The sequence below is a fragment of the Agelaius tricolor genome, unplaced genomic scaffold, assembly GCF_023055355.1.
Source record: "Agelaius tricolor isolate 1412-34295 unplaced genomic scaffold, bAgeTri1.0.p SCAF_30, whole genome shotgun sequence".
NCBI lineage: Eukaryota > Metazoa > Chordata > Aves > Passeriformes > Icteridae > Agelaius > Agelaius tricolor.
The window spans coordinates 2,405,067-2,423,137 of record NW_027269290.1 but is presented as its reverse complement, the minus strand read 5'-3'; the positions used below and the strand labels follow the sequence as shown (position 1 = coordinate 2,423,137).

The following is an 18,071-nucleotide window of genomic DNA, read 5'->3' as shown; positions in this document are numbered from 1 at the left end:
AGCCAATGGCATCTCTGCTCTGAATGGGAGCTGGCACTGTGCCGCGCATTGCACAGACACCGCGGAGCACCGCCCTGCCCGCAGCGCGGGGCACAGCCTGCTCCCCGGGGCAGCCCCCCGAGGACAGCGCCCTCCCCCCCGGGCACAGCCCGCTTCAGCCACCCCTCAGACGGGCAAAGCCTGCTTTGGGCACCTCTGTGCCCGTGAGATGCCACGGCAGGAGCCTCTCAGAGTGTGCACTGCCCCCGCCGCAGCCCGCGGCCCACGGGCACGGCACAGAAACACCCCCATCCCTGCCCTCGGCGTGCCCAAACCCCCTCCCAGCCGCACCTGCACAGCAATGAGAGCACGCCGAGCTGAAGGGTGCCTGAAGGTGCGGCACAGAGGGAGAAGAGAGTGCACAGCACTTCCCACTCCACACACGCAGCTCCCTGGAGCACCCCAGCCCACCGCTGCCCCCTCCCTCCCTCCCTCCCTGCTCTGGGCTTGGCTCGGCTCGGGCGCGCCCTCCCAGCCTGGAGCCGCCGTCAGTCCCGTCCCGTCTCCTCCCCTCCCGCTCCTCCCGCCCCTCCCGCCCCGGCTCCCGGAGCCGCCGCTGATGCCAGAGCGGGCTCCAGCCCGGCCGATCCCCGCCGCAGCGAGGTCCCCGAGAGCCCGGCCAGCAGAGCCTCCCCCCGGGCCGGCAGCTCTGCCCGCAGCCCGCAGATCCCTCTGATCCGCTCTCCCCGGGCCAGCTGCGGAGTCACCGCAGAGGACGCGGACCTGCGGCGACAACAGCAAATGCGCCCGGCGAGAGGCGGCCGCCCCCGCTGGGCTTCTCCCAGGCTGGAGGCGAGCTCTGCCCCCGCCCAGGGCCAGCGGGCCCGGCCGAGGTGCCACGGGCTGGCCGGTCCCCAGTGATGCCATCTTGTCACCCGCGCTCGGAAAGCATGCGGGGACACGGCTCCTGGCTGCCGTGGGACACGGGGCTGGCTGGGGACAGCCGCTGCTGAGGAACTGCCCCTCCAGCCCAACTTGGTCATCCCTCTGATCTGCTGCCACCAGGTCCCCATGAGGTCGCTGCTGCTGCCGCTGCTGGTGCTGTGCGTGCCGCGGCTCCCAGGGACCCTGGCACAGGTAAGCGCTCGGCTCCCCAGCCCCGCTTTGGCTCCGCAGCTCTCGGCTGCCAGCTCGCTGCCGCAGGGGCTGCCCGGGCGAGCGGCTCGGGGCTGCGGGTGCCTCTCCCTGGCCGTGCAGCTGCGCCACATCAGCGGCTTCGCCATCCCGAGCGGCGCTTCCCCCGCTGCCCCTCGCCCCCGGTGCTCCGGGCCCGCTGCCTGCGAGCGCGGCGTGTCCCCGTTGCCGTGGCTGCCGGCTCCTCGCCCGCCACTGGCCCGGCTGCTGTTCCCAGGGTCCCCAGCCGCTTCGCTCTCCTCTGCCAAAAGCGCCGCGATCGGCGGGGAGCCGACACGAGTCTGCCCGCAGAGCCGAGGGAAAAGAACGCCAGGAAAATGATGGTTCTGCTGTGGCTTGTTGCAGGACAGGGAGTGGGCAGGAGACATTTCCTTTAACGTGGGGGGAACTGACGCCAGCCCAAAGCCGGGCACACCCTGCTGGGAGCAGGCTGTGAGAACACACGCCGGTGTCGCCGCTGCCGGGAGGGTGCCAGGGGCTCCGGGGATTCTGTTCTGCCCGTTGGGGTGGCAGCTGGACTGAGGTCTGCGGTCCCTCCCTTCCCTTGGTGGTGGGAAGGAGGTGTGCCTGTAGAGGGACTGAGATTGCCAGGCCCTGTGCAGAGCTCAATCCCTCCCTCTCTCTCCAGATACTCTCCTGTGCCCTGGATGGTTTGGTGGCCTTTCCCCTGTGGGCATGGCCTGTGTTGTCTGCAGCCCCAGGACCTGTGCAAAAGGCCAGGGCAGCCCACCGGCTGCATCTGCCAAGCCTGTCTCTTTGCCTTGGCTAAGGCAGGTCTGAGAAGTGACCCAGGCTCTCCTAGGAAAAGGGGTCAGAGCCCACAGATGCCATGTCAGGGTGGGAGCTGTGCCTGGCACAGGGCACCTCTCCCGGGTGCTGGTCTCATCCTGCTCCTCTCTCACTTGACACTTTCAATCCCCCAGGGCAAGGGATGCAACCACACAGCACAGGCAGCGCTGGAGGGCCAGGATGCACGTGGTGAAAGAGGTGAGTCACAGCAAGGAGGTTCCCAGGCCGAGGAGGGCAGGATGGTCTCGTGCCTGGAGGGGTGAGATGAGATGTGCTGGACCAGGACTCTTGGAGTTAAGAGTGGCTTTGTAAATATTCTGCTTTAGGCTGACTACATGCCCAGGGAAGGGGGAGAGTCAGTCCCATCCTTCTCCAGCAACCAACTAGATGGGGGCACAAGGCTCCAGAGCTCTCTGCTTCCACAGAGCACCAGCTGGGCTCAGTGGCAGCACAGCCATAGGTGCCCTGCTCAGAGCCCTGGAGCTGGATCAGAATCTGTAAGGCAGCCCCAGAGCTGCTGTAGGCCTGGAGCCAGCACAGTGTCCACATGGCATCAGTCTGTGCCAGTGAGAAATCACCTGGATGATCCACAGGCACCTGTAAGGGCATGAGGTGGATGTGGATGTGCTGTGTGTGGTGTGGTTAGTGGGAACATGAGCAGTGCTGGGGTCATAGACATCTGGCCCATTTTAGGTACATTTGTGCTGCAGATGTGAGGAGGGTGACAGAGGGAGGCAGGTGATCAAGCTGCTGGAAACTCAAGAGAAGCAGAGAAACATGGGCTGAGAGCTCACACCTTCAGGAGATAAGAAAGAGCTTGCAGTAACAAACCATCCCTGCCTGACACCAGGCTGGACAGTGAGCTGTGAGTTGCCTTCAGGTCAGCTCTGCCTGGTGCTCTGGGTGTCTGCTGACAGCAAGGGTGGCCCAGGGCAGCTGGCCCAGGTATAGACACCTCACCCATGGCACCCAGCTACATTTAGTTAGCCAATGTTACCCTTCCTGAGCTGGCTGATCCTAAATACACATTTGAACTTCTCAGGGATGGCCCTGTGGGGCACTACATGCTCCTTTTCATGTCCATCTGATGTTGTCTGGTCCTTTTGCCCTCACCAGCAGGCTCCAAACCACAGCATTGCATGGAACAGAAGTTGCACATAGTTCTGAAAGTCCAGCTCTAGGGAAGACACACACACAGAGCTCCTGAGCAGTGCCAATGGTGTCCCTGCCCCGGGCTCAGCCCACACTGCTCCTCCCTGGCTGTGTAAAGGTGCCCCATGGCAGCCCTCTGGGGCAGTCATTGTGCTTGGTTTGTGCTGGCTCACTGTGCCAGACCCTATGTAAGCCTGTCATAACACGTTGCACACCATAAATTTGAAGTGCTAATTATTTCACAAATGTGTTATTAGCACTAGAGCTGTTCTGGCATTTTCCAAAGGCTGTGTGCCATAGATGTGGCACCTGGGGACTTGGGTTAGTGCTGGACTTGGCAGTGCTGGGGGAGCAGTTGGACTCAATGATCTTAAAGGGCTTTTCCAATCTAAATGGTTCCATGACTGACAGCAAGGCTGAGGATGGAGGTGTGTAACAATCTGCTGGAGACATTGTGAGGCAGAGATGACCCTGCCCTGGTCACACCACCAGCTTGGGCCTGACAGACAGGCTCTGCTTGCCTCCTGTTGTGTGGGTGACTCCTGAGCAGCTCTAAGGGCAGGAGTTCAATAGCAGTTTCAGCCACTGACCCATCAATTAGGCCAAGCCCTGAATGCCACTTCCCTGTCCCCAGACACTCCATTGGGATGCCACAGCCCCTGTCCTCGCTGCTGCAGCACAGCCAGTGCAGGGACACACCTCAGCAGTGGCTGGGGCCTCTCTGGTCCCACATTTCCTCCATGCATGCAGTGTCCCAGCCCCCCCATGTCACCTCTGAACTGGGCAGGATGGGGGTGTCTCATTGTCTGGATCCCCCCAAAGCAGCCTTTGCCCCTCCTCTGTCAGAGCCCACACAGGGGCAGAGACTGTTGCAGGGAGCACAATGATCTCCCTGCCACACCCATCCTGCTCCCTGTCTTGCTCCTCCATGGTGGGCTCAGAGCTTCCAACATCTTTTTGAGGGGCTCAGGCCAGCCAAGGTGATGGGCGGTGGATTAGACCCAGCCAGGGAACTTCTCTGCCTTAAACCAGGACTCTCTGGACAAAGCCCATGGTGACTGAAGCCTCCTGGTCGTTCTTCAGTGGAGCAGATGCTCCATGCTTAGAGCATCTCTTTGACAGCTTCCTTTGACCTGAGTCCATGAAGGTTTCTGAACATCCTTGTGTTTCCCAAAGGCTGTTCAGAGTCCTTGGGTCAGGGTGGTGGTGTACCCCAGCAAGGGTGGGTGGCTGGGAGCTGGCCCTGCAGGCTGGCACCCAACACCACCAATCCCTGCTGAGAGTTTTGGATTTGCCTCTGCAGGCACCCTCCTGAATGTCAGTGTGAGTGACCATGACCGCTCAGACTCCCTCCTCCTGTCCTGGGATGAGCCAGAGGGAGGTGCCAAGGGATATTTCCTTGCCCTGTCCCCCCTGGGGTCAGGCATGCTGCTGCAGAATGGCTCTGCTGGACCCAACACCACCAGCTTCTGGTTCCATGGGCTGACTCCTGGCACACGCTACGAGATTGAGGTGACAGCCACGCTGGCCTGCATGGACACTGCCAGCCAGACCATCACAGCACAGACAAGTAAGGGCTCCCCAGGACCTCAGTGCTCCTACCAGTGGTTGTTGTGCTGTTTGGAGCCCTACTAGTTCATGGGAGGTTGGGCTTTTCCTCACTTTCACAAGAACCAGGGTCCTTTCTGTGTCCCCAGAGTCTTAGGTTGGGCTTTTCCTCACTTTCACAAGAACCAGGGTCCTTTCTGTGTCCCCAGAGTCTTAGGGGTCATTCCCTCATCCTTGTCCTGCCCCTGCACCTTGTATGGGCTGGGTTCATGCTGTGTCTTCTCCTCCTAGACTAATGGAGGTAATGATGGACCAGCCCATGGTGTGGCTCACAGAGAGCTGAGGGGTGGAAAATGTCACGCCTGGAAGTCAAGAAATGGCTACAAGGAAGGAGCATCTGCTCCACAATTTTGGCACATCTCTGTCAATCACTGCTCACCCCCAGGCCTTGCTCTGTGCCAAGGGCCGGAGAAGGGGCAGGGCTGGTGGCTCTACAGCTCAGGTGGGGATGGCAGCCCTTGCCTGCACCTCTCCAGAAGATCCTTGAGTAAATCAGTGCAGGTGAAGGTGGGAAACCTAGCAAAGGAGAGTGGAGCTGGAGGGAGGAGATTGGGCAGTGGAAGGGCTGGTGTCAGGCAGCAGTGGCAGAAGCAGAAGCTGGTTGTCACAGAAGGGCAGGTGGCAGAACCCACAGGGCCAGCAGGCACAGAGGGCCTGTCAGCAGGTGAGCTTCCAGGTGATGATGGCTTCACCTTCATGTGTTGGGCTGACCAAGCCTCCCTGCTCCATTCAGAGGAGCTGCTGAGACTGATCCAAGGGGATGGTGCAGCCCACACAGCCCGCAGGAGGCTGGTGAGTGCTCAGGGAGGTCATGGGGCTGTGCTTGGGGAATCCCTGCTGGAGCCCCTCTGCTCTGGAGGCAGGCTGAGAGAGCTGGGGTTGTTCAGCCTGGAGAGGAGAAAGCTCCCAGGTGACCCTGGAAATGCCTTTTAGTGCCTAGAGAGGATTTGAAAATGGAGAAACAGGGGCTTTTTACATGGGCAGATGGTGGCAGGACAAGAGAGAAGAGTCTTAAACTGGCAGAAGAGAAGTTTAGATCAGATCTTAGGAGGAAATTCTTCCCTGTGAGGGTGGTGAAGATCTGGCACAGGTTGCCCAGAGAAACTTTGGCTGCCCCATCCCTGGAAGTGCCCAGGGCCAGGCTGGACAGGGCTTGGAACATCTTGAGCTAGTGTTAGGTGTCTCTGCACAGGATGCCCAGAGCAGCTGTGGCTGCCCCATCCCTGGGAGTGTCCAAGGCCAGGCTGGACAGGGCTGGAGAGCTGGAATAGTGGAAGGGGGAATGAATGAGCTTCAAGGTCCTTTCCAATCCAAACCATTCCACAGTTCTGTGGTTCTATGAAATGGATTTTTGGTGCTCTTTGATTGTTGTCAGGGATATGTTGTGGTATCACCTGATAATTTCATCCTGGTGGATGTTCCCAACATGATGGGTGCTGTGCAAATACAGCCAAGGAATCCAGGAGCCTCTGGCAGGTCAAAACAGTGAGGGCAGCCCTCCCAGAACCCACTATTGCACCTTCCCCCAGCCACCCTCTGCTCTGGCCACAGGCTGATGAGGGGGGTGGGACTGGATGAGCTTTAGGGTCCCTTCCAGCCCAAACCCTTCCAAGATTCTGTGACTGGGTGCTGTGAAGCTGCCTGGCAGCACCTCCCTGGGCAAAGGCAAGTTGCACCAGCCTGTGAGCAGCTTGCCAGCTCAGGCTGTGGCAGAAGCAGCCAGCCCTGTCTGTCCATGTCCCATGCAGGTCCCTCGCCTGTCCTGAACCTGACTCTGAGCAGCAGCAGCTCCTCCTCTCTGCGTGCAGCCTGGGCACACGGGCACGGCCAGAGGGACGGCTACAGCCTGGCACTGTGGCACAGCCACTCCCAGAGCCTGGTGAGGAACGTGTCCCTCCTGCCCAGCACCTCCACCTTCCTCTTTGAAGGGCTCCAGGCGGGCAGTGAGTATGCCCTGAAGGTCAGCACCCTGGCTGGGCCCCGCCAGGCCAGCACCAGCACCCACCAGTGGACAGGTAGGGAGTGATGGGTGCCCAAGGAGGGAGGGGTGCTAGGAAGGGTTTGGCAGGAGGGATGCAGCACGTGTGGCAGGCTGGCAAGGGGAGGATGTCTCCAGGCTTGGGGTGGGGACCTTGTGAGTGGTGGGGAATGGCTGGAGTGTTTCACATCCTCAATGTGAGCTGAGTGCCTGGGCCAAGGGAGAAACTTTGCACTTGGGCCTGCATTGCAGCACCCAGGGCTTGGATTTGCCTGTTCCCAACAGAGAGGGGCAGTCTGGGGATCCTGGATCTCCTCGCTGCTGAGAGCTGTGGCAGTGCTGCAGTTCCCAGTCTGCCACCCCTCTGCCCTGCAGCTGAAAGACCATGGCAATGTGGAGGGACCTCCAGCCTGTGTGGGAGGGGGCACAGGAGACAACCCTCAGTAGACCCCTACCAGACCTTCACCCCTCTGCCACAGAGAGCAGCTGTGGGCACCAGGAGGGAGAGAGGAGGCTCCAGGGATCACCAGCCCCAATGCTGAATCTTGCTGTGTCCTGCTCTTCCCCTCAGCTCCCTCCATCCCCACCCAGCTGAAGCTCAGCCCAGGGTCCAGCACCAGCCTCGTCGCCTCCTGGGCAGGGGCTGCAGGGGCTGCCTGGCTCCACCTGGAGCTCCACAACCTCCTCACCCAAAAGGTCAGCATGAGCCTGTCAGCCAGGAGGGGCCTCAGCAGCTACACCTTCCAGCATCTGCAGCCTGGCACTCACTACTGCCTGGGGCTCAGTGCCACAGCTGGGCCCTACACTGCGCTGGGACCCAATGCCACTGCCTGGACATGTGAGTATCAGCTTGGTGGCCCCAGCTTTCTCCCTGACTCTGGTCCAGCCTCTGGATCCAAAAATCCTTGGGTGCACAGGGTGATTTTGCTTGGACCTGGCCAAAAGCTGCTCCAGGCCCCAGCTCTGGGGCACTGCTGTGGTGGGGCCAGTGAATCCCTTCAGCAGGTGGATCCCCTGTGCTGGCCTGCTTCTCCCTGAGATGCAGTGGGAGCAGGCTGTGGGCTCTCCCCTAGGAGGAGGATGGAAGGGCAGCAGGTCCCACTGGTGTTCAGTGCTCCTGGGACTTGGCTCTCATGGCTGTACAAGGGCAGCAGAAAAAATGGGGCAAAGGGGCAGCAGCTGAGCTGGTTTGAGCTGGAGGCCTCTGGGAGGGGCTTGTGCAAGAACAAGAAAGACTTTTTACATGGGCAGACAATGATAGGACAAGGGGTGAATGGTTTTAAACTAAAATAGGAGAAATTTAAATTAGATATTAGGAAGAAATTCTTCCCTGTGAGGGTGCTGAGGCCCTGGCACAGGTTTCCCAGAACAGCTGTGGCTGCTCCATCCTTGGGAGTGTCCAAGGCCAGGCTGGACAGGGCTGGAGAGCTGGAATAGTGGAAGGGGGAATGAATGAGCTTCAAGGTCCTTTCCAATCCAAACCCTTCCACAGTTCTGTGGTTCTATGAAATGGATTTTTGGTGCTCTTTGATTGTTGCCAGGGATATGTTGTGGTAGCACCTGATCACCTCATCCTGGTGGATGTTCCCAACACGATGGGTGCTGTGCAAATACAGCCAAGGAATCCAGGAGCTTCTGGCAGGTCAAAACAGTGAGGGCAGCCCTTCCAGAACCCACTATTGCACCTTCCCCCAGCCACTCTGCTCTGGCCTCAGCCTGATGAGGGCCCTGAAAAAGGGGAACTTTGCTGGTGACACCACATCCATAGCCCAGTAAAAAGTTCCAGTCCTGAACTGGCTCTCCCAGATGTTTCCAGGAAAACCAGGAGGGCAATGAAGAGGGCAGAGCAGATTCACACTGAACACCAAGGCAGTGTTGGCCCTCACAGGATGGAGGTGCCAGAGCAGACTCAGAGCTGCTGTGGCCAGTGACTTGTCCTGGCACTGGCCAAACACTGCTCGTGTGTATGCTGGGAGGAGCTGGGTGCCACCAGTGTCAAATCTCCAGCTCCTTCCTGCTCCACCTGCCAGCCTGGGAAGCTGGAGCCTGCTCCCTGCTCCATGCAGATGGGATTCTGGAAGGCCTCCAGAGCTCCAGCTGGTTTCTTTCTGCTCTGGAGTGAGGCTGATCCCTGCTGTTGCTGTCTGCAGCTCTGACCTGCTCCACTGAACAGAATTCCCCCATGGCAGACACACGAGCCAGGGGCGTCTGGCCAGGAGTTTGGTCCAGCCAGTTCCTGGGAATATCAGCAAGCTCATGGTGGGATGTGAATGGAGTGCAAGGAGACTTTCAGGAATTTCCCAGCAAGGCTGCCAGCTTTGTCTGGACTCTGTTAGTCCAGGAATGCTTGTGCTGGGGAGTGCAGATGGCTCAGTCCAAAAGGATGTCTAAGGCTGGACGTAACCCTGCAGGAATGAGGCTCAGCAGTGTAAGGGGTACGGAGTACCCCATAACCCTGACTCACACAATCCTATTCCCTTCCAGACCCCTTGAGTCCAGACAATGTGACCCTGAGCAGTGCAGAGGAGCAGAACTCCTTAGAGGCTCGCTGGAGTGTCCCAGGGGGACACAGGGACTTCTACCTGGTGACCCTGCAGGAGGGACAGGACAGTGCTCCAACCAGGAACATCTCCGTGGGTGGGGACAACGACCACGTCACCTTCCACGGGCTGAGCCCTGGCCAGCAGTACTCTGTGCAGGTGGTGGCAGTGGCAGGGCCCTACAGGGCATCAGCACAGAGCTCAGCAGCCTGGACAGGTGAGCAGAAAGCCCATGTGTGGCCCTTGGGGCTGTTCCTGCTGCCTGGAGGGGGCTGGGGGTGAGGCAGGCACAGGGACAGGGCACCTGGGACACCTGGTCTCAAGAGTAGCTTGTGGGTCAGAGCAGGAAATTCTGCCTCCCCACAGCGCCTGGTGAGGGTGGGCTCAGAGCTCCTGGGCAGGCTTGTGCCAGGCACAGAGCAAGATCAGATCCTGCTTTGTGCCTTCTGGACTCTGCTGGGCAGGTTGCAGGCAGCTCCTGCCTTTCCCTCAGCACAGCTGCATGGGTGGGCAGGGAAGCACCACCAGCTCCCCTGAGGGGGCATCTCCCTGTGCTCATCTCCTGGGTGACCTGTGGAGCCACAGCTGGTGCTGCCCCAGATCTGCCACTCTGGGGAGGGACAATTGGGGGGAGGTGCCCACCCAACCCATGGTGCTGGGGGCCCTAAGAGCTCTCCCTGCAGCCCCTTCTGCCCCTGTGTGGGAAGGAGACAACTGCAGTGTCACAGAATCACAGAACTGTTCGGGTTGGAAGGGACCTCTGGAGATCATCTAGTCCAACCCCCCTGCTCTAGGGTCCCCTAGAGCAACTTGAAAAGCAGAAAATCTCTTGTGAAAGCCGTGCCTGATGCACTGCCCTGTGTCATGCTGTCCTTGTCCCTTGCAGAACCACGAGCACCCTCTGCTGTGAGCCTGTCCAGCCAGGGCAGCCCCCACAGCCTGCTGGCCAGCTGGGAGGAGGCCTCAGGGGAGGGTTACCTGCTGCTCCTCAGCCTTGCAGAGCACCCTGTGAAGAACAGCTCCTTGCCCAGGGGGGTCACCAGCTTCACCTACGAGGGCCTGCACCCTGGGACCCTGTACACCTTTGAGGTCAGCACTGTGGCTGGTCCCTACACATCCTCACCTCAGTGCATCTCCAACTGGACATGTGAGTGCCACAGCCCCTGATGGTAGGACTAAGTCTTTTGTCCTTGGGTGTGTGTGGCAGCCATCTTGACACCTTCAGTGTCATGCTTTTTATAAGCTACAAGAATGTTGAAGTTTACTGGATGATTAATTGATGATTTGTGATCATGATTTATATTTTTGTTTGGGATTTTTTTTTTTTGGGGGGGGGGAAGAAAAGGAAAAGGTTGGTTTTAGGATTAGTTCTGTATTTGTTTTGGGGTGATTGTGGAATGATGTTGATTGATTGTTTAGTTTTTAATATAGGAAATATAGAAGAATCCCTTCCCCTAGTGTCACACCTCAGGGCACTGACAGCACACATCTTCCACAGCTGAATCCAGGAACTGGGCAAAAGGCTCAGCAGGAGGCAGAGGTGCTGCTGCTGTGTGTGACCCTGCTGTTCCCAGTCACCAGGCACAAGGGGCAGCCCAGTGCCCTTCTCCTCAGCCATCACTGCTCAGGCTAACGCTGCCTTCAGCCACCCTCTCCACCACCCACCACCTCCTCCAGCACCAGAACAGTTTTTTCTCTGCCAGTTTGAGCTGTGCTGGCCCAGTCCCTGCCAGACTGGTGTGTGGGTGTCAGCAGCAGGGGTGCTCCAAGCACCTGGGTGCAGGTTTATCCAGGGAAGGGATTCCTGCCCCAGCACATTTGGAGCTGCATTTCTGCCAGGTGATTCTAGACCTTTCCTTTTCTAGACCCTTTGTCCCCAGAGCAGCTGACCCTCAGCAATGGGGGCCACAGCACCTCTCTGCAAGCCTCCTGGAGAGCAGCATCCTCTGGCAGCACTGGCTACACAGGGACTCTCTGGGAAACCAAGTCCCAGGAGCAGGTCAGGAATGTGACTGTGGGCAGTGACTGGACCAATGTCACCTTGGAGAACCTGGTCCCTGGGCGGCAGTACACGCTGGAGATGGCTGCTGTGGCTGGGCCTTACAGATCCCCTGTGAGATCAGCCACTGACTGGACATGTGAGTGTGTCAGTGCTACCTCACCCTGCTGCAGGTCACAACCACCCCTGCCCCTGAGAGCAGAATGCTCTGTCAGAGTGGCCCATGTGTGAGGAAATGGGAATCAGAGACAGGGGTGCATAGACAGACAGAATGGGCAGTCAGCTGGAGCCACATTCAGCCATGTTGGAAGTAGAAGGGTCTGCAGTGCAGGAGGAACCCATCACTGAACAGAAAACTCCCAAATATCACCCAGGGGAAGGTGGGGACCTGCTCCCGTGTCTGCTGTGGAACAGGGGCTCTGGCTGCTCTGGGTTTGCTGTGCTGACTCCTGACCTAACCCCAGCAGGCACAGACAGGGCAGGGTGCCCAGGACAGCCCCACAGCACAGCACAGCCTCCTCTCACTGCCTGGCTGTCCCCTCTCACTGCCTGGCTGTCCCCTCTCACTGCCTGGCTCTCTCCTCTCTCTCAGATCCCCTGGCTCCATCCGGTGTGACGCTGACCAACACCCGGCGCCCAATGGGGCTCTCGGCCTTCTGGGACAAGGCTGCTGGTGATGTGGACCAGTTCCACCTCCAGCTCTACAGCAAGAGCCATGCAGCACAGAGGAACACCTCAGTGGGGCCAAACACCCACAACTTCACATTCCTGGGGCTGTCTCCTGGCACTCAGTACTTCCTGAAGGTGACTGTCCTCGCTGGCCCATACAGATCCTCATCACACTTTGCCACTGAGTGGACATGTGAGTCAGAAATATTCCCAGTCTCTTGCAGGGATGGGACATCCTGGCACTGCCTGCAAGACTAGCAGTGATGACACAAACTTGTCTGGGTGGAGGGAGGGCTCCAGTGAGACCTGCGTGCTCCCTGACCTGGAAGACAGAGCAGGTCTCACAGTGTCCTAGGTTAGGTGCCACGTGCTGGGCCCCAAAGGACCAAGTCAAGCTGAACCTTCTGTCTAGACCACTGGTGATCTGAAGGCCAGCCAGGGACTGGTGGGAGAGGGATGTGAGAAAGGAAGCATAGAGACCTGTATGGGCTTGCTGCTCCCTATCTGTGGAGCAGAGCAGCCCACTGGGAGCTGGGTGCTCTCAGCACCTGCCTGCCAGCAGCACCCTGGGGACATGCACAGGCAGCTTGCATGTCCCCCAGGAGAACAGGAGATGTGGTGGCCCGGTGCCCCCACTTCTCTTTCAGCCCTGTGCAGAGGTGCAGGCTGTGCCCTGGCTTCTCCACCACCTCATGGGTGTCCATGCTGTGCTTCCCTCCAGATCCCCTGTCCCTGGCTAACGTGAGTGTGCAGCCTGGCCGGGAACCCCAGGAGCTGCACGTGAGCTGGGTGGAGTCCGGAGGTGGCAGAGATCACTTGGTGCAGCTCTCAGTGGCTGAGTCCCTGTCCATCATCAGGAATGTGTCTGTGCCCCGTGGAGTGACCCAGCTGGACCTGCAGGGGCTGGTGCCAGGTTCCCGGTACCGTGTGGAGATCATTTCCCAGGCCGGGCCTCATCGCATCTCCTCTCAGACTGCCATCGGCTACACTGGTACAGCACAGCTCCCTGCTCCCTGTGGATGCCCACAGTCCTCCAGCTCCCAGCTCCATTCCCACACTAGATCAGTTCTGCCCAGCCCAGGTCTGCCCCAGTGACGCTGTTTCTCTCCCACAGTCCCCCTGCCTCCTCGTTCCCTGTCTGCCAGCCCTGTCAGCACAGCCCGGGCTCTGGCTGTGCACTGGGAGGCTGCTCCTGGCCACAGGGATGGATACCTGCTCAGCGTGCTCCAGGAGGGCTCTTCTGCACAGCCAAGGAACCTGGAAGCAGGGAAGGACAGCACCAATGTCACTGTGGCACAGCTGGAAGCAGGGACATGCTACCTTGTGAGGATCTGGGCAGTGGCTGGGCCCTACCGCTCCCTCCCCGAGAACATCACTGGCTGCACAGGTCAGCAGCTGACACCCATGGGTGGTGGCATCAGTGTTGGTGCCTGGGGAGAGGGAGGGGGAGGAGGAGAAGGAGAAGGAGAAGGAGAAGGAGAAGGAGAAGGAGAAGGAGAAGGAGAAGGAAGGCACCCTGGCCTGGTTTCTGATGAAGCTGGCCTGTGGTCACTTCCTGCCTCTCACAGTCTCTGTGTACAAAGATAGCTGCATGTTCAGAAGTGTATTTTTTCCTCTCTGACTTGTGTGTCTTGTTTTTCCTCACAGTTCCTGCTGCACCTACAAACCTGAGCCTTACCAACCCAGGCAGCTCCTCAGAGCTTTACACATCCTGGAACAAGCCCCCTGGCAGGAGGGACCACTACCATGTTACTCTGTACAGCCTCAGCACCCAGAGCAGGATTCAGGTCCAGACCTTGAGTTCAGATGCCCTGAACACCACCTGGACTCAGCTGGAAGCAGGGAGCAAGTTTGCTGTGCAGGTCACTGCTGTGAAAGGCTCATTAGAAGCCTCTTCCATCAATGTCACCCAATGGACATGTGAGTCTGACTGCCTGGGTTGGGCACCCCACTGTGAGCCTCCTCCTGATCCTTCCAGAGCACCCACTGTCACCTTCCCCATCCCAAGCCATGGCCACAGCTTCTGTGTGATGGTCCCACCCTTGTGCTCACTGCCCTCACTCCATCCTGGACACAGAGCCAGTCCCCCCATCCACCCCAGAGGCTCTGGTTACCTCCCCTGCCACATCCAGCAGCACACCCCAGGGATGATACTCTCAAAGCCGTGTGCCCTGCCTGGCCCTTTGTGCCCAGGCTTCTCTCCAGAGGATCTCTGGTCCAACCTGCCTGGAGGAGCCCTGGGCACAGCAGCCAGCTCTCAGCACTGAGCAGGAGGGATAACTGGCTCCCTGTTGCTTTGCAGATCCCTTGGCTCCTGTGAACCTCACCCTGAGCAGCCCCTCAGGCTCAGCACTGGTGGTGACCTGGGCAGTGCTGGGCCGAGGGGCAGAAGGCTTCGTGGTGGATGCCCATGACACAGCGTCTGGCACTCCTGTGGGGCACACACTGCTGGGTGGCCATGCCAGGAGCCACATCCTGAGGAGCCTCAGCCCTGGCACCCGCTACAGCGTGGCAGTGAGGGCCACAGCTGGGCCCTTCCATGCCAGCACCCCCAACCTCACCCACTGCACACGTGAGTGTGATGCTCTCCTTGCTGTGTTCTTCACCAGATCTCCCCTTCCCAGTTCAGTCAGGGGCCATACTGGTGCAGCTGTCCTGCTTACCTCTGCCACCCATGGACGTTCCCAGTGCTTGTTCTCTGCTGGATGCAGCACGAGGAGTCCGTGCCTGACCCTGTGCCACACCCTGTCCCTGGTAGCCACCCACAGTCTCAGCCAGCAGCCGGGCAGGAAACAGCTGCCACAGAGCCACAGCCAGCCCGTGGCACCCTGCTGCTGCCCCAGCTCCTGCAGCACAGGCCTGGCACAGGCAGGGCTGCCCAGATGTGCCATGCTGGGACATTCCCTGCCTGTGCTGACCCATCTCCCTGTGTACAGAAGCACACATCTCTACAGGGCACCTGTACTGTACCTGTGTACAGAAGGCTCACTAAGTCCTTTCCCACAGGTAGAAACCACACCTTGTTCTGAGCCCAGCTGTGGTTGTGGCAGTGCCCTGTGCTTCCTCCCCAGGCCTGCTGCTGCCCCAGCTCCTGCAGCACACACGTGGAGCCTGTCCTTGTGCTGAGCCCATGTGTGGCTGCTTGGCACACACCTGGAGCCTGTCCTTGCTGTGAGCCCAGCAGTGGCTGTGGCAGTGCCCTGTGTTTCCTCCCCAGCTCCACTGCCCCAGCTCCTGCAGCACAGAGCTGGAGCCTGTCCTTGCTGTGAGCCCAGCAGTGGCTGTGGCAGTGCCCTGGGTTTCCTCCCCAGCCCCATTGCTGCCCCAGCTCCTGCAGCACACACCTGGAGCCTGTCCTTGCTGTGAGCCCAGCAGTGGCTGTGGCAGTGCCCTGTGTTTCCTCCCCAGCCCCGCTGCCCCAGCTCCTGCAGCACAGAGCTGGAGCCTGTCCTTGCTGTGAGCCCAGCAGTGGCTGTGGCAGTGACCTGTGTTTCCTCCCCAGCCCTGTTGCTGCCCCAGCTCCTGCAGCACAGAGCTGGAGCCTGTCCTTGCTGTGAGCCCAGCAGTGGCTGTGGCAGTGACCTGTGTTTCCTCCCCAGCCCCGCTGCCCCCGGCCGCCGTGCGCCTGCTGAGCCCGGGGCACCCCGACAGGCTGAGCGTGGCCTGGGGGGCCCCAGCTGGGGGCAGGGATGGATACAGCCTGACCCTGTACCGGGCAGCCCTGGGCACTGTGGCAGCCACAGCCTCGCTTGGCAGGGACACCCACAACTTCACCTTCACGGGGCTGGCCCCAGGACACGAGTACTCACTGGAAGTCACTGCCACAGCTGGACAGTACCAGGCAGCAGCACCCAAAATCAGTGCCTGGACATGTAAGTACCTGGAGCAGTGTCCTCTGCAGAGGGGTGGGAAATGTCACAAACTGGGCTGTCCTGGGGAGAGCTGGGAGGTTCATGGGGGACCTGGTGGCTTTGGAGATGTGCAAACACCTCTGCACAGGTGTGAACTCAGCAGTTGGTGCAGGGGCACACTGCTGGCTGCATGACACTGGCAGGCTTGCACAAGGCCATGCTGATGAAACCTCATATGCAGCCTCTGCTGTGTTTTGGGGTATCCCTGGGGGCTGCAATGGGGTCTGGAGAGCCCAGCCCTGTCCAGCACAGCCTGTCCCAGCTCCCAAACAGCTCCCAGCCACAGGCCACCTTAGCAAGCTTAGGTGATATCAGCTCTAGTGATTATCAGCTCATTTGTGATTTCAGCTCTTTGCTTGCTGGGTGCCTTAGGCAGACACAGGGAGAGAGAGGAGAAGGCTGTGTGAGGTTCCAGAGGAGTGTCTTTATTGAATCTTCTGTGAAGGTCTCAGGGACAGCTCTTCTGCCAAACTGGGCAAAAGTAGGGGTTTTTATAGGGTACAGGGGTTTTAGAAACTGTCCAATAGTAAGGGTCAAAGGAATGTGACCTATAGTCTTACAGAGAGATAAGCAAGGGTTCTGAAGGCAGAAAAAGGGGCTTCTAAGGTCCAGTCATCATCACTAGGCATTTCCTGTCTTGGGCTGCTGAACACCATGGGGGCATTGCAGGCTCTGGGCCTGCCACAAAACAGGGCTGCCCAGATGTGCCTGTGCTGGACATTCCCTGCCTGTGCTGGGACATCTCCCTGTGTACAGAAGCACAGATGTGTACAGGGCACCTGTGCTATACATGTGTACAGGAGGCTCACTGAATCCTTTCCCACAGGTAGAAACCAGCTTACCATAAAGGTTCGTGAAATGAATCAGTGTAGTACAAGAAACCACTAATCCAGCACTTCTCCCCAGCCAGAAAGGTTCTAGGGCTGGTCAGAGAACAGAGGCTGTGCCAGTGCTGTACCTGCACAGCAGCTGGGTGTAGGAACACCCCTGTGCTCATGGCAGGGTGCAGGTGTTCCCACTGGGCTGTGGGAATGAGCATGACTTGGATGAGGAGGGCTTGGCATGAGAGGGACCAGTAAGGGTGATCATCATTAAAGGTGAGGTGGGATGAGAGTAGAAAAGAGAGAAGTGAGGGTGAGGAGGTGTTTGTCAGAGGGGATCCTCCCTCGGAGAGCACCTGTCCTGCTGCACCATGACCATCAGGTCTCTGTGTCCTGCTGCTGGGTGTCCTGTCCCTAACACGAGGTGTGCTGGCTCCCCAGCTCCTGCAGCACAGGCCTGACACTGTAGCAGACCCCACAGAATTGTCTAAGACCCCATGGAGGGCTGAGACTTAACAGCAGGAATTACTGAGTCATGATGAGATAGCAAAATAAGCTCCTGTCTTTTGCCTCTCGGACCCTAGCTTATCTCTGTAACCCCAAGGTCACTTTCCCCTAACCCCTACTATTGGACAAGTTTGGATCCCCTATACCTATAAAAAGGGGCTGTTTTAGCCCATTCAGCAGAAGAAGAGCCATCGCTGGAACCCTTCACAGACCCCTCAGTAAAACCATCACTGTGGAACCACCAGGACCTCTCCTTCTCCTCTCTCTCATCTGCTTCTCCCCCGAGCCCACTGGCACCTTAGCAAGCAAGAGCTGGAAATCCTGAGAGAGCTGATAATCACTAAAGAGCTGAAATCCACTAAGCTTGCTTAAGGCAGCAGCGGCTACGAGCGGCCTGGGTATGCGGGCACTCTGTCTCCAGGAGGGACTGAGCTGTGTGGGTAGGACTGCCTTGCTCAGGGCAAAGCCTGCTCTGGGGCAGGGGGGACTTTATGGCACAGACATGGAGCATGTCCTTGTGCTGGCTGTGCCCAGCTATGGCTGTGGCAGTGCCCTGTGCTTCCTCCCCAGCCCTGTTGCTGCCCCAGCTCCTGCAGCACAGATGTGGAGCATCTCCTTGTGCTGAGCCCAGCTGTGGCTGCTTGGCACACACCTGGAGCCTGTCCTTGCTGTGAGCCCAGCAGTGGCTGTGGCAGTGCCCTGTGTTTCCTCCCCAGCCCTGTTGCTGCCCCAGCTCCTGCAGCACAGAGCTGGAGCCTGTCCTTGTTGTGAGCCCAGCAGTGGCTGTGGCAGTGCCCTGTGTTTCCTCCCCAGCCCCGCTGCCCCAGCTCCTGCAGCACAGAGCTGGAGCCTGTCCTTGCTCTGAGCCCAGCTGTGGCTGTGGCAGTGCCCTGTGCTTCCTCCCCAGCCCCGCTGCCCCAGCTC

At 59.2% G+C, this 18,071-nt stretch overlaps 1 protein-coding gene across 2 annotated transcripts in view; it reads left to right on the top strand.

Annotated features, from left to right (window-relative positions):
• Nucleotides 1-574: 574 nt before the first annotated feature.
• Nucleotides 575-18,071, top strand: part of LOC139601220 (receptor-type tyrosine-protein phosphatase V-like) — a 47,770-nt gene continuing 30,273 nt past the window's right edge. For both annotated transcript variants that reach the window (XR_011682844.1, XM_071450047.1), the window contains exons 1-14: nucleotides 575-1,116; nucleotides 2,097-2,160; nucleotides 4,418-4,684; nucleotides 6,471-6,737; nucleotides 7,272-7,538; nucleotides 9,185-9,457; nucleotides 10,127-10,387; nucleotides 11,106-11,378; nucleotides 11,832-12,101; nucleotides 12,630-12,899; nucleotides 13,023-13,295; nucleotides 13,556-13,828; nucleotides 14,211-14,480; nucleotides 15,508-15,780. Coding sequence is in view for 1 of the 2 variants with exons in the window: in XM_071450047.1 (XP_071306148.1) it covers nucleotides 1,051-1,116; nucleotides 2,097-2,160; nucleotides 4,418-4,684; nucleotides 6,471-6,737; nucleotides 7,272-7,538; nucleotides 9,185-9,457; nucleotides 10,127-10,387; nucleotides 11,106-11,378; nucleotides 11,832-12,101; nucleotides 12,630-12,899; nucleotides 13,023-13,295; nucleotides 13,556-13,828; nucleotides 14,211-14,480; nucleotides 15,508-15,780 (3,367 nt within the window). In the remaining variant the exon portion in view is untranslated. The remainder of the gene's footprint in view (nucleotides 1,117-2,096; nucleotides 2,161-4,417; nucleotides 4,685-6,470; nucleotides 6,738-7,271; nucleotides 7,539-9,184; nucleotides 9,458-10,126; nucleotides 10,388-11,105; nucleotides 11,379-11,831; nucleotides 12,102-12,629; nucleotides 12,900-13,022; nucleotides 13,296-13,555; nucleotides 13,829-14,210; nucleotides 14,481-15,507; nucleotides 15,781-18,071) is intronic.